The 14,658-nt window shown below is 45.7% G+C and overlaps 1 protein-coding gene and 1 long non-coding RNA gene across 5 annotated transcripts; one reads left to right on the top strand and one right to left on the bottom strand.

Moving 5' to 3' along the window:
* The first annotated feature begins 61 nt into the window (after window positions 1-61).
* On the top strand, window positions 62-6,425 carry VPS29 (VPS29 retromer complex component). Of its 2 annotated transcripts, XM_083514468.1 has the most exons (5): window positions 120-176; window positions 3,305-3,316; window positions 4,526-4,717; window positions 5,023-5,258; window positions 6,004-6,425. In XM_083514468.1, exons 1-5 carry the CDS (start codon window positions 174-176, stop codon window positions 6,119-6,121), a joined length of 561 nt encoding a protein of 186 aa, XP_083370594.1. In that variant the 5' UTR covers window positions 120-173; the 3' UTR covers window positions 6,122-6,425. The 2 variants fall into 2 exon arrangements, with proteins under 2 accessions (XP_083370595.1, XP_083370594.1); XM_083514469.1 differs by lacking the exon at window positions 3,305-3,316 and having other exon boundaries at window positions 62-176.
* A 1,197-nt stretch (window positions 6,426-7,622) lies between these two features.
* LOC310711989 lies at window positions 7,623-10,050 on the bottom strand. Of its 3 annotated transcripts, XR_014528701.1 has the most exons (3): window positions 9,887-10,033; window positions 8,639-8,768; window positions 7,623-8,588 (listed from the first exon to the last, which is right to left on the bottom strand). It is a non-coding gene; the product is annotated as an uncharacterized lncRNA (long non-coding RNA). The 3 variants fall into 3 exon arrangements; XR_014528699.1 differs by having other exon boundaries at window positions 7,623-8,768; window positions 9,924-10,050; XR_014528700.1 differs by having other exon boundaries at window positions 7,623-8,768.
* Between the last annotated feature and the right edge of the window lie 4,608 nt (window positions 10,051-14,658).

Here is a 14,658-nt window from a genome sequence, read left to right as displayed (position 1 = left end):
GGCTTCCGCAGCCGCAAACCGTCCTGGGTCTTTAGCTTGTGGTTGTTTTTTGCGTGTGCGCTTTTTATTGTCCCGCCTCTGCTTCCGTAGGCCTAACTTCCGGCTTGGCACACCGGAAGCGGCGGAAGGCAGGCAGGAAGGCGGTGCAGGAGCGGCACGGAGAGCCCCCCAAGATGGTGAGTTGCCCTGAGAGGGCGAGGGCGGCGAGAAAGGCCGGGACAGAGGCCCACCAGGCCCCGCTTCTGGAGCCGCTCCGCTCAGCCCTGTCTCTTCCTTCTCCCTCGGTGACTGGGGGACGGAGCTGTCCGTCTTCGTGGCCTCCTGCCTCGGCCTGGCGCCCCTCGAGGTCTCGCTGTGCTCACGGCTGCCCTCCTCCTTGCCGGCCGGGCTGGTGAGAGGCGGAGCCCGGCAGGGCACGGAGGGCGGCGGGTGAGGGACAGCTGCTGGGCTGCCAACAGCCGGGCCGGCTGCCCTGTGGGCCCTCCGGACGCTGCTGGGCACCCGGCTCCCAACAGCCGCAGCCAGCGTGGTCGGGGGTGTATTTGGCTTGATGCTATTTAACATCAGAGTATATTTCACTTCGTTAAATGGTTCCTCCCATGTTGAACGCCCAGGATTCCCAGGCTGGCCTCGTGATCGGCATCGGGGTGGTGCCTTCAGACCTTACGTTAGGTTCAGGGGTGGGTTCTTTTGGGGGTGTGTTCTTAAATAACAAAGCGTCTGCTGGTCCTCAAAAGACGGACAACGTTCTTCCTGTGGCATGATCACTGCCCTGCCACTGTTATGAGGATTGCTGAAGATCCTGAAGAACTAAGGATTAACTTGCCACGCTCAGCCCGGATAACTTCACTCCCAGTCAGAACACTCCCTCTGTCCCTGCAGTTCTTGATTTGCTTATATAGCACCATTAGTGTGGTAGCACTTTTTAGTGGGGCAAAAGTGGGAGGGAGTGAAGGATAGTTCGCTGCCCCCCCCCAAAAGTGTTTTCTTTCTAAATTACAAGTCTCATTGTTTTCAGTGGAGCTTACTCTGCTTACGTATGGAGTACGGCTGAATTTTATACAAGAGAAATACACCTGAGACTCAGTGATATATGCAAAATGGTTTGAGAAAATGACAGTGTTGTGATATTATCTCTTCCAAATACATTTTGCAGCCAGTAAGCTTCCCTGAAGATTTGCTGAGTTTCTTCTGATTTTGTCCTGCTTTAAATTAACAAGTTTTGATTCCCTCCCTGCAATACTCACATACAGTGGTACCTTGGGTTACAAACACCTCGGGTTACAAACACTTCGGGTTACAGACTCCGCTAACCTGGAAGTAGTACCTCGGGTTAAGAACTGGCAGCGGGAGGCCCCATTAGCTAAAGTGGTACCTCAGGTTAAGAACGGTTTCAGGTTAAGAACAGACCTCTGGAACGAATTAAGTTTGTCACCAGAGGTACCACTGTACATTCATGGTGTTTATGGCAATAACTTTTCTCTCATAATTATGCTTGGCTAACCCCCTTAGATGCATTACAAATCCATGACCTGAGCCATCTTGTGCTGTTTGTCAGTATAACATGAAACTTACTGATGGGGATAGTCAGGAACCAGGCGTGGGGAGGCAGGTTGTGAATAAGTGACAATGCTTGCTGGTACAAGGAATTTTATCCCTGGTAGAAATTGCTTGGTTCCAGACAAGCAGCTTGATCTCTCCCCCCCCCCCCTTATTGCACTGAAACAGCCATGGAAGCATCTTGTGAAAGTAAACAGAGCTGGACAGCTCCTGTAGTGCTCAGTTGCAGGTCTGTGTCTGCAAAGATTCTTGGGGTGGGGGTGGGAATTTCAACTCCTTGAGAGCACTGGCTTACACTTCAGCCTACCTGGCTGTAATTATATGCTTGAAAATCTTGGAGCAATGCCTGATGAAATCTTTGTGACCAAAAAGGTTGGCTGAATAAGATTTTCAGTAGTTAGGAAAGGGACATCAGCTTCCTCCACAACTCTTTCACCCTGCCCATGCTTAGCAAAACCAGAATAAATTATGCAAAAACAGTAAGTTTTGGCTATGATAAGGTGTAATGCGTCAGTAAATAAATTTGGAATCACTCAAGAGAAATCATTTAGTTCTGCATCATTTGTACAGGATGCAAAATTTGTCATGATGCAGAGTGCAGAGCTCTGTTCATAAGAGCTTTTCTGAAGTGGGACCAGAAGCCAGAGCCTCAAAGCATTTGAGGGGAAGGGCTCTCTTTACACTATTGAAGGCTCTGAGCATTGGATATAGCCCTTTTGAATCACTGACCGAATAGCATCAACCTCAAACACAACTGGATCTCCTATAGCAATATGGCAAGAAAGAGGATTTTGTGAATAAAAACTTGGTTCTTACTCCTCATTGTAAACTAAAATGAAGTGGGTCTATGGAGACTCATTCATGAGCTAATGCCAAAAATCCTGTATCTGATTTATACTACTGTGAACCCATTTCTCTGTATTTGTTCAATATAAGGGTTAGCTCCTTTTCACATCACGAAGCCTATAGAGCTCTCCCTTCCACAGAAGTGAATGGGGAAGCCAATATAGGCAGTGGACTCCTACATCTGCATGGTGAACTGTGTTGCATGTAAAAGGCTTTAGTGGAGAACCTGTGGCATTCCAGTTATGATTGAACTCCAGCTCCCATCTGTCCTAGCCAGCATGGCCAATGGTCAGGGATGATGGGAGGTGGAATCCAACAACTGCACAGAGGGTGACTGCAAGAGATTAGGATCTGTTCAGGGAAGACTAAGAAAACCCTTCCATGAATGTTAGGGATGGGGACTTTTTTCAGGCAGAGGGTCACATTCTCTCATGGGGAACACAGTCCAGTGGGGGCACATTGCAAGTGGTGGGTGGGGCAAGAAGCAAATGTGGGTAGACTTACCTTTATACAGTAGACTAAAATGTAGGAGGTTTCTGCACTTGCCCACATTTCTCCATTCTCCACTCTGGCAAACAAGGGGCATCTTCACAATTCAGGGACATATTTCAACCAGGCAAAAGCACTCAAAGAGAACATGAAGCAGAACCATTGAAGAAGTGGTGGCATGAGATTTTCCAGCCCTGCTTTATGAAATCAGTTGCATAAATCAATTTTTTTTTTAACATTTCCTTTCCTAACATTCAAATTTAGTTGATGATTTGCCTATTAATTTGGCTTGAGATGTTTCCTTTTCTGTTGCATCCTTTTTATTTAACATTGTTCATGTCTCACCCTGTTTTTTTCCATTCCCCGCTCCCCGCCCCCTGTCTGCAATCAACTTCTTCATCCAAATAAGGCTGGGCACAGAGTAAGTTTGTTCATCTTGGCCTGTTGCTAACGTTGGTGGTGGTAGGTGACAACCCACTTAGTGGCTATTAGAATGCATAAATTTATACATATTCAAGAGCAATGCCTTGCTAGCTGCAGATGATGCTGCAACTACAGTTTTGGGGTGTGGTCAAACTCTTGCATCGTGGTGCTTCATTGTGATGACTTTGTAAACCACTGTCTCAGTTTAGAGGACCCTATCAGCTGTTTCTAAGTGAGAAGATCGATAATGGCAGACAAGTTCTTCGCTGCTGACTGCAGCAACAGGGGAGTTTGGGGTGTGCTCTACAACACAGTATGAGGATGAGACCCTGTAGGCTTGGCCAGCACTACATGTGAGTTCTGCGCATACTTTGGCAAAAGTAAGTTGGCATTCTCATTGCCAGGGACCGGGGTTTGGAGCTTGATGTGCTGGTGAGCTTAAGCTGGTAAGCATTTTGTGGCTGCAGTTAAGTGTCCTCAGCTCCTTTTGCCAACATCAGGGGCAGTTTAATGCTCTGTATTACCACTGCCTGTCTTGCTTATGACACACCCCATTTACCTGCATCTGACTTGTGCAAGGCATTGTGTGGTGTCACTGCACCAAAGCAACAGCCAAAGCAAAGTGTTACTACAGAATTGTCTGCTTGTGTGCTGGAAAAATAATGTATCTGGGGGCGAGATGACTCTGTCATCTTGAGACGGAGTGCCAACTTGAATAAAATAGGGGGGGGGGCAAGGTGAGCCCTGCCCTGAATAATGGATCACAAGACATGGTACACCCAAACCATTTGAATGGCAGTGGCCATCAACTTTGGGAGGGGCGCGGACCCCTCCAATATTTTATTGGGGAGTTGGTGCCTTTGTCTTGAGATAACAATGAAATTACTTGGATGGGTGAAGTCCTCACTTTTCAAGGAGGAAAAACTGTGGTTGCCATGTTTGGGCTTCATGCCAGATTTAACTGCAGTGGATTCAAAAACATTTTAAAACAGTCTTAATATCCGAGTGTCACAGGATTTGGAAGGAATTACAAAGTGCAATAAGGATGCGGCAATCCCACTGAAATTTAATGGGGCTGCCTTCGTTTTAGGGAAACATTATCACTTTGTAAGTGAAGGAATCACGGACAAGACTGGGAACTCTGAAAGTTTCGTGACATGTTGCTGGAGACTTAAATGTGTTGTCTTTCCTTTTACTCCTTTGTAAGTTGGTTTTAGTGTTGGGCGACCTTCATATCCCGCACCGCTGCAACAGCCTGCCAGCTAAATTCAAGAAGCTGCTGGTTCCTGGAAAAATTCAACACATTCTCTGCACTGGAAACCTCTGCACAAAGGAGAGTTATGACTACCTCAAGACTTTGGCTGGTGATGTTCATGTCGTTAGAGGGGATTTTGATGAGGTAACTCAACTGCTGGGTGGGGAAAGATGGTAGATTTCTGCTTGTGTTGTGCTGTTCTTTTTTAGTTTAATTACAGAACTATTGACCTTGCAAGTCTGTTTGATATCACGTGGATTGTCTTGAGTAAACGGGATGCGTGTATTTTGCATCTGACAATAGTACCCTTTTAGTCCACCAATTAACATGCTGCCATGCTGTTATTCTTAAGAATACAAAATGGCATTTTTCTTTGGAATTGATAAAACAGAAAGGGAGAATGGAGTCTTGGTGCATATGTGATTTTTGTGTTGTTGCTTTAATCCTAGAACTTGAATTATCCTGAACAGAAAGTTGTAACTGTTGGACAGTTTAAGATTGGACTGATCCATGGCCATCAAGTTATTCCGTGGGGTGACATGGCCAGCCTGGCGTTACTTCAAAGGCAGTTTGACGTGGACATCCTAATTTCAGGGCACACACACAAATTTGAAGCATTTGAACATGAAAATAAGTTCTATATCAACCCTGGATCAGCAACAGGAGCCTACAGTGCTTTGGAAAAGTGAGTTGCTATATACCACAATGTGCTTGTCATTGCTAACTACAGTTAGTTGACTGAGGTACTCATGGCTGCTTGTTCTTTGCTATCAGGTTGGATTATTGCATAAATTTATTGTAGATTTGGGTACAGGAAACATTCCTGAATCGAGTCTTAGAATTTCTTTGCAGTTTGGAATATTATTTTGATATCAAAGCACATAAGGGACTATGTGCAGTTGAACTTTTCCCAAAACTTTGGTCACTTTTAAAGTCTTAACCAATAAATAAAATAATAAAATACAGCTTGTTTGTGTTTCAGTAGGAGTACCAAGTTGGTTCGTATTTTGCTTGATGCAACTTAAGAGGTGTTTGGTGCTAGAGGATAAAGCAGGAGATATTAGAACTGTCTACTGAATTATATTTCCTGACCAAGGCTGCAGAAATGTCAGCTGATGTCAGGTGGTTATTTGAGGATGCTAGTGGGATTCACTTAAGACCATCTTGTACGGGGATCGTAAACCTGTGGGGCCCTCCACGTGTTCTTGAACTACACCTCACATCATCCCTGACCGCTGGGGGTGCTGATTGGCACTAATAGGGGGTCCAACAAACAGCTGGAAGACCATGGGGTAACCATCCCCCAGTGAGTTCAGTGGGACATTCTCTTAAACAAAGGGGCAGAGAATTGGTAACTTTAGCTTTCAAAGAATTTGCTGAGTTCAGATGCAGTCATTAAAATAACACTCACATGTTTTTTTTTTCTACAGCAACATCATTCCTTCATTTGTGCTGATGGACATCCAAGCTTCCACTGTTGTTACTTACGTTTATCAGCTGATTGGTGATGACGTGAAAGTAGAAAGGATTGAATACAAGAAATCTTAAAGCAAATTGCTCAACTTGGCTTTTCTCTGTGGGTTTCTTTTTTTTGGGGGGGGACGACGACAATATGCACTCAAGAGTCCACAGTGTTTCCAATATTGTTAACTTAGGAAATGAGTCCTCTTCCCCTACTGTAGACAGCAAAGTTTTACAGCACTTGACTTACTAAAAGTCTGCCTTGGCTTAACTCTTTTCTTTTGCCTAAAAATTATTCATGTCTGTAAATACCGTTCCAAGTGCACAGCAAAACTCTGTCTGTTCATATGAACTATTCCCAGTATTGTAATAAACACTTGTTTAACTTTAATTTGATTAAGCTAACATTATTTATAAAATATATCACAAATCAAGAAACAAAACCCCAAAATAAATACAGGTCTTTTGTTTTACTCATGACACTGCGTTAGTGTAGGAATACCAAATGAGTTTACTATGTCATAGTGTAATAGTGTAAGAAACAACTTCTAGAAGATAAAAAAGGTGTTGCTTGTTTTTCTGCTAGTAATGGCAAGGCTTCTATGCCAGCTCACTGAAATACCTCCGGAGGGGGAAAAAAGCAGCATTTATATCAAGTGTTCAGAATTCTTTGGTTACTGAATCCTAATTTCCAGACTGACAGTATTGTTTACTGTAATGTATTCAAAATATGGCCTAACAAGTTTCAGCCAAAACTACTGGACCTTGTTCAGCTCTAAGCTCCTTTGGGAGGAAGGTTGGGATACAAAATTAATAAATATAGAATCAGAGAGTTGGAAGGGAACACCCTGTAACGCAGGAATCGCAGCCAAAGAATCCCTAACAGGTGGCCATCCAGCTTCTGCTAAAAAACCTCCAGTGAAAGAGAGTTCACCTCCGTTCAAGGTGGTCCGTTCCACTGTTGAATGGCTCTGACCCTCAAAAACTTATTCTTAATGTTTAGTCAGAATCCCCTTTCTTGTAATTTGAATCCATTAGTTTGGGTCCCAGGAAAGTTAATGGTGGGGTTGGGTTTTGGTTTTATCAGCTTCACAAGATATATTGTCCTCTGGAAGAGTTGTTCTAGATTATCTTAAAATACTCTGTTATTTAGGGCTGCTGCATCATCCATTCCTGTACAAAAGATGTACACACAGCGATTAGCAGAAAACATCTCAATATATATGAACTATGCAAAAAATTAAAAATGCATATTGACCGAAGCGGGACATGTTTTCCTAAAATCATAATACCTGTAGGGGTCTTTTTTGGTGGGGTGGGGGGAAAGTTACAAGTTGGCATACCAAGGACTGAAATGTCATTTCTGCAAGAGGTATGTTTACAGACAGCAATGCAGAGTTTAGTGCACAGGTTGCGCAATCCACTTGATATGTACCACATGCTAGAATGGGACTAGGTTTTGGTAAATTGCTCTGAAGGTGGAATATTTATTATCCACTCTATTTTTACCCAACAATTCGTATGGAACAAGATGTGTAGTGGGGGAAAGTAGGATTAGCTCCTCCTACCACAAAATGAAACTTGACCATTTTTACAGGTTTTTGTACCAAGCTTTTAATTCTGTCAGAATGCATCTCTTGTAACTTCAATAATTGAAAGCATTCTGTGCTTACAACTCTTCACACCTCTCATTTGTGATGTAGTCTAGAATCTGACATCTATTCTGCAAAGCAGTTGAAGAGTTAATCTGGTTAGGTCCACAGGTTATGAGAAAGTCAACTGCGCCTTTGTCTGTTTTGTCCAAAAAGGGTAAACTTGAGATACCTATTTATTTATTATGGTCCCAGGTTCCCATCCCAAATCAATGAGAAAAACATAAACGGCAACCAGCCAGCTGTTGTAGAAGAAACACAATTCACCAGATGTTTGCAGAACTGCAACAAGACCCCCAATAATCTCCCTGAGACCATTTTGGGCCAGTGGGTGGCTGAAGGGAGCCCAAAGAAACATCTGGAGGCTGCCCTGGTTTGTTGCAAGGTTGGGGAAACTATTTTGGAACAATTGACAATTGCAAACATCTGCTCCTTGTGAAAACTGTTCTTTGCATAAGTTGACAATGGAAACATCTTCAGAGAATTATCTTTTTTATCAGTTGGCACTGCAAAAACTAGTTCCAGAGAAATGTGTTTTTTTGGATCAGATGACATGAGAAATACCCTGCTGCTTTAGAGAACTGTCTCTTTTGGATCAGTCGGAGAGCTGTCTTTTTTTGGATTTGTTGACATCAGAAACATCTGCCCCTTCAGAGAACTGTATTTGCATCAGTTGGCATCAGAAACATCTGCGCTTTTGTAGAACTGTCTTCTTTGGATCAGTTGATATCAGAAATATTTGGCTCATGGAGCTCAGCCAGAAGACCTCCCTTTCTTTATAGACCTCATCACAGAGGAGCTCCATTTGCTTCTTGAGAAAACTGTCTTTTTTGGATCAGTTGGATCTTCGCAGACATTGCTCCTTCGGAGAGCATCTTTTTGGAGCAGTTGACTTCGCAAACCTCTGCTCCTTCAGAGAACTGTCTTCTTTGGATCAGTTGACATTGCAAACATCTCCTTTGGAGAGCGTCCTTTTTTTTTGATTGGTTCACTTTGCAAACATCTGCTCCTTCAGACAAATGCTTTTTAAAAATCAGTTGACACCAGAAACATGCTCCTTCGGTGAACTGTCATGTTTGCATCTGTTGAGAACAGAAAGACCTGCTACTTTGGAGAACTCTCTTTTTGAATCATTTGACATTGCAAACATCTCCTTTAGACAAATGCCTTTGTTGGATCAGTCTCTTAACTCTTACTGTTAAATACAAAAAGTTTAGAGAGTGAAAGAGACGGTAAAAGTGAGATAGCACTCTTGCTACATGCTGAAAAAATAGAAGGCGGGGTGAAAAAGCCATTTTGGGTTTAAGTATGAATTCTGAATGGATTTTGTGCAAGAACTCAAACAGTTAAGTCGATAATAGGCTGTAGCTAGGGAGACACAGCTAGGGAGATAAAATCCCCAAATGTGCTTTAAAATTTGACTCTGTATTTTAAGGCCTGGAAAGTGGTTTGTTGCTTAAGTATAAGTTTCAAGCCCAATTGTTTCAATAGCTCATATTGCACAGCGGGTACAAGCTGTCTTTAGATGTAGTCAGAATTTGAGATGGAGTAATGGGGATCCTTGAGACATGGGTGGTGCTGTGGGTTAAACCACAGAGCCTAGGACATGCCGATCAGAAGGTCGGCGGTTCAAATCCCTGTGACGGGGTGAGCTCCCGTTTCTCGGTCCCTGCTCCTGCCAACCTAGCAGTTCGAAAGCACATCAAAGTGCAAGTAGATAAATAGGTACCGCTCCGGTGGGAAGGTAAACGGCGTTTCTGTGTGCTGCTTTGGATCGCCAGAAGCAGCTTCGTCATGCTGGCCACATGACCCGGAAGCTGTACGCCGGCTCCCTCGGGTAATAAAGCGAGATGAGCACTGCAACCCCAGAGTCGGCCACGACTGGACCTAATGGTCAGGGGTCCCTTTACCTTTTAATGGGGATCTTTAACAATTGGCACAGGGCCCATAAAGGAGAGCAGGGCATCTGGCAAAACCACAGCATTCTCCATAAAGAACACATTTCTGCAGTTTTGCCTAATATGGAGAGGTTAAGTTTTGGTCAGCTTACACACAAAGGGTTATAAAACTGGCTTGCTATATTTTGCTTGTTTGGGTGGGTGGGCATATTAACCCCTAGATGTCCAAATACCAGAGTACTGACAACAGTACATCTTGGGAGCCAGCAGTTCAAATCCCCACTCGGCCATACGCAACTCACAGGGTGACCTTGGGCAGTAGCTCACTCTCAGCCTGACCTCGCAGGGTTGCTGTGGCGGTTAAACGACGGAGAGGGAACGATAGAATAAACGTAACGAACAACAACTGCCACTTCCGCCTGCAGTGCCTCTCTCAAGATGGCGCCCACGTTCGTCGTCTCTCGTCCCGCGCCGCCGCCAAGATGGCGGCGCTTCCGCCCTTCCTTCACCTCTCCATCCACTTCCGTCTCTCCCAAGATGGCGGCGCTTCCGCCCTTCCTTCCCCTCTCCATCCACTTCCGTCTCTCCCAAGATGGCGGCGGCGGCAGCGGAGAAACGTGCGCGGCTGCTGGAGGCCAGCTGGCGGCGGGCGGCGAGTTTTAGCTTATCAGGAGCCCTAGAGCATGTGCAAAGGGCGCCGCGACCACCCTCTCCGACTTCTTAAAAATATATATATATATTGGTTTTCACAATTTTAAAAACAAACAAACACATAAGACAAACAAACATTGATCATAGCCTTATTGAAAATTACACTTATTAACTTTGTTAAGTGACTTCCTCGGTTCGCCTTGGTTGGATTTCATTGCATACCCTTTTAACGGTTTTCCAAATCACAAATCTTATAAAATTTAACTTAAACATTGACATCTTTAAATCTTCATATTATGAAATTAAACATATTAATTCATCACTTAACATAAATAAAATCCTAAAACGATTAAATATCTGCAAGCTGTTTTCAGTTAATTTAACATAACACCCTCTCCGACTTCTTCCCACCCCCCCATCAGTCCCTGCAGGTTGCTCTTTTGTAAGGGCTCTGTAGAGCCTCCATGGCTCAGCACAGTCTATGCGTTTGGGATGGCAGGAGTTCAGGGACAAGCAGCGCTGCAGCCCAACCCTCCGGATCTGAGTCCAGAACAGGCATAGGCAAACTTGACCCTCCAGCTGTTTTGGGACTGCAATTCCCATCATCCCTGACCACTGGTCCTGTTAGCTAGGGATGGTGGGAGTTTGCAGTTCCAAAACATCTGAAGGGCTGAGTTTGCCTATGCCTGGTCCAGAGGTATTCTGCCCAGTGGCACCTCCAGCTCCTCCCTGCTGCTATTTTTGCTTGGGCTGGATCGTGCCTCTCATAAGGGGCTTAAAGAGGAGGGAAGAGTCCAGTTGAGCCTTGTCTCCCTGCACACATGTCCCCATGCTTCTAACATCCGGACTCTTCACAGCCGGCTTTCCCTCTGCACCAAATCCCCAGTTTATGGGGGAAACGCACTTGGATCCAGTTCCTGTCTTGCTCTTTTCCGTGACCTTTTTGAGAATAGAATAATAGTCCTGCTGGATGAGGCCAAAGGGGACCCATCCAGCCTAGCATCCTTTTCTCACAGTGGACAGCCAGCTGCGTGTGGGAAGCCTGCAAACTGACCGCGGAGGAGCATAGCATAGCCATTGCAGCTAGTAGCCATTGATAGCTCTCCTCCATGAATTTGTCCAATTCTCTTTTAACGCCAGCCAAGCTGGTGGCTTCTTGGACTTCTTGAGGGTTTGCAAAGGCGCTTTGAACTCGCCTGGGAGCGATTGGGCAGAGAGGAAAGAGAGTCCCCTGGGGGCTGCTGTGGTTCCTATGGTGTCTCTCCTTGCCATGGCATCAAACAGGCAGGTGAGGATCACAAGGGGCAAGCCTGGAGTTTTTGCTCCTACCAGGCCTGTCTAGATAGTGGATGACAAATGTCAATTGCCATCTGCTTTAAACAGTTTATAGGATTGTGTTTTAATGTTGTAAGTCAACCTGGGACCTTCAGGTGAAGGGCAGGTAGTCCTACAATTGTAGAGCTGGAAGGTACCCGCAAGGCTCATCTAGTCCCAACCTCCTACCATACCCTGATTTTATTAGTTTTCCATAGCAGAGTTTTTAGCATTGGGGAGGAAGGGCAGGATAGAGCAAACCGTTAAATGATGTTATGCATTCTCTGGGTCATTCCCACTTTGCAGGTGAGACTTCCTTTCATGTCAGGAGCCTGGGGCGAGGTTGCATCAACTGATCCAGGGTTGCATCTATTTCTCAGCAAACAGAACTTTTCCCTTAGTATGTTTCTTGGTAATAGTGGTTATACTAGGAACCTAGGAGGTAAAGGTAAAGGGACCCCTGACCATTATGTCCAGTCGTGACTGACTCTAGGGTTGCGACGCTCATCTCGCTTTATTGGCCGAGGGAGCCGGCGTACAGCTTCCGGGTCATGTGGCCAGCATGACTAAGCCACTTCTGGCGAACCAGAGCAGCACACGGAAACGCCGTTCACCTTTCCGCTGGAGCGGTACCTATTTATCTACTTGCACTCTGACGTGCTCAAGTCCTAGGCTCTGTGGTTTAACCCACAGCGCCACCTAGGAGGTACCAGGGTTCCCCATTTGGCCATTAAACTAATTTAGTGACCTTGAGAGCCGGTCTCAGCCTAACCTACCTCACAGGGTTGTTGTGAGGACAAGATGGAGAAGGAGAACTGCGCATGGCACCTTGAGTTTCTTAGTGTAACAATAAAAATAGCAGAACGTGACAGAAAAAGAGAAGCTATCCTGTTTGCATTTAAACAGACAACCCAGTAAGAAGAAGAAGAAGAAGAAGAAGAAGAAGAAGAAGAAGAAGAAGAAGAAGAAGAAGAGGAGTTTGGATTTGATATCCCGCCTTTCACTCCCTTTAAGGAGTCTCAAAGCGGCTAACATTCTCCTTTCCCTTCCTCCCCCACGACAAACACTCTGTGAGGTGAGTGGGGCTGAGAGACTTCAAAGAAGTGTGACTGGCCCAAGGTCACCCAGCAGCTGCATGTGGAGGAGCGGAGACGCGAACCTGATTCCTCAGATTACGAGACTACCACTCTTAACCACTACACCACACTGGCTCTCTGGAGTTGAGCAGCCCCATGGCAACTTGGCCTTCCTTGGAAATGGATTGGCTATTTATTACTATTATTAATTCCTGCATTGTAAGGGGTTAGAATAGATGAGCCTTGGGGTAGGTACTTTCCAACACTACAATTGTAGGACTACCTCCCATTGTTCAGCCCGGACACTGAGATCCAGCTCTGAGGGCCTTCTGGCGGTTCCCTCGTTGCGAGAAGCAAAGCTACAGGGAACCAGGCAGAGGGCCTTCTCGGTAGTGGCACCCGCCCTGTGGAACACCCTCCCTTCAGATGTGAAGGAAATAAGCAGCTATCCTATCTTTAAAAGACATCTGAAGGCAGCCCTGTTCAGGGAAGTTTTTAATATTTAATGCTGTACTGTTTTTAACATTTGATTGGGAGCCGCCCAGAGTTGCTGGGGAAACTCAGCCAGATGGGTGGGGTATAAATAAATTATTATTATTACTATTACTATTATTATTATTATTATTATTATTATTATTATTATTATTATTATTATTATACCTGCCCTTCATCTGAAGGTCTTAGGGTGACTTACAGCATTAAAACACAATCCTATAAACTGTTTAAAGCAGATGGCAATCGACATTTGTCATCCACTATCTAGACAGGCCTGGTAGGAGCAAAAACTCCAGGCTTGACCCTTGTGATCTTCCCCTGCCTGTTTGATGCCATGGCAAGGAGAGACACCATAGGAACCACAGCAGCCCCCAGGGGACTCTCTTTCCTCTCTGCCCAATCGCTCCCAGGCGAGTTCAAAGCGCCTTTGCAAACCCTCAAGAAGCCCAAGAAGCCACCAGCTTGGCTGGCGTTAAAAGAGAATTGGACAAATTCATGGAGGAGAGCTATCAATGGCTACTAGCTGCAATGGCTACGCTCTGCTCCTCCGCGGTGAGTTTGCGGGCTTCCCACACGCAGCTGGCTGTCCACTGTGAGAAAAGGATGCTAGGCTGGATGAGTCCCCTTTGGCCTCATCCAGCAGGACTATTATTCTAGCAAGGAGAAGCCCCATGTGGCGGTTGGGAGCCTCAGGCTCCTAGCTTGAAAAATGGTTGCAGTGTGGTTTAAAATACAAGGCAAGTGGACCAACTTGCAGCCCCTTGGGAACCCTCAAATCCGTTTTGGAGGGTTGGGGAACCTTCCTGAGAAGGTCTGGGTGGCACACATGGGCAGGAGGGCTGCTGGCGCTGCTTGGAATACAGTTCTGAGCTCTTTTAATTGTATGTGTATATATATTTTGAACATGCCTTCTCTGTTTATTTGCAGCATTCACTGCCTTCCTGGCAGAAGGTCAGCCCTCTAATCGCAAAGCCCCGGCAGTCTTTCCCATTTCCCTTTTCTGTTTCGTTCTCAGCTGGGTGCTCTGCTCCCTTGCCCTACGGTGACAGGCAGTCAGCAAAGCCTGCAAAACCGAAAGAAGGGCAGCTTTGCCCCTTTCTGCAGTCTCTTCCCCCTACCCTGTGTTGTCCTCTCCCTCAGGATCCCAGCCAGCTCTAACACTGTGTGTCCCGTGAGGCCAGGGAGAGAGTCCCCTGCTCCAAACCCAGCCCTCTCTGGGAGGAAAGGCTACAGCTCAGAGGCAGGGCACGGTCTTTTGCACACAGGGGGTCCCAGGGACATCTCCAAGGGCTGCTGCTTCCAGTCAGTGTGGGCCATACAGAGCTAGAGAGACCAATAGCCTGACTTGACATGGGGCAGCTTCTGTGACTTTTACTGGGTGCTGAGTTTACTGCATCAGTTCTGTCGTTTGCAGGGGGCAAAGATGGAGCAACTATTTTCTCATTTCCTGAAGCACCCCCTCCCATTCCACCAACTTCAATGGAAGGGGGAATAGCTCCAGTCCCAGGCCTGTTGTGAAGATGTGAGGGTTGCTGTTG

The sequence above is a fragment of the Podarcis liolepis genome (assembly GCF_965112155.1).
Source record: "Podarcis liolepis genome assembly, chromosome: 7".
Taxonomy (NCBI): domain Eukaryota; kingdom Metazoa; phylum Chordata; class Lepidosauria; order Squamata; family Lacertidae; genus Podarcis; species Podarcis liolepis.
This window is presented reverse-complemented; position numbering and strand designations above follow the sequence as displayed.

Excerpts from the sequence above, each read along its gene's own strand:
- VPS29 (XM_083514468.1), top strand. Across the intron at positions 4,718-5,022 it reads TTAGAGGGGATTTTGATGAG|AACTTGAATTATCCTGAACA; the intron begins GTAACTCAACTG and ends CTTTAATCCTAG. Across the intron at positions 5,259-6,003 it reads GCCTACAGTGCTTTGGAAAA|CAACATCATTCCTTCATTTG; the intron begins GTGAGTTGCTAT and ends TTTTTTCTACAG.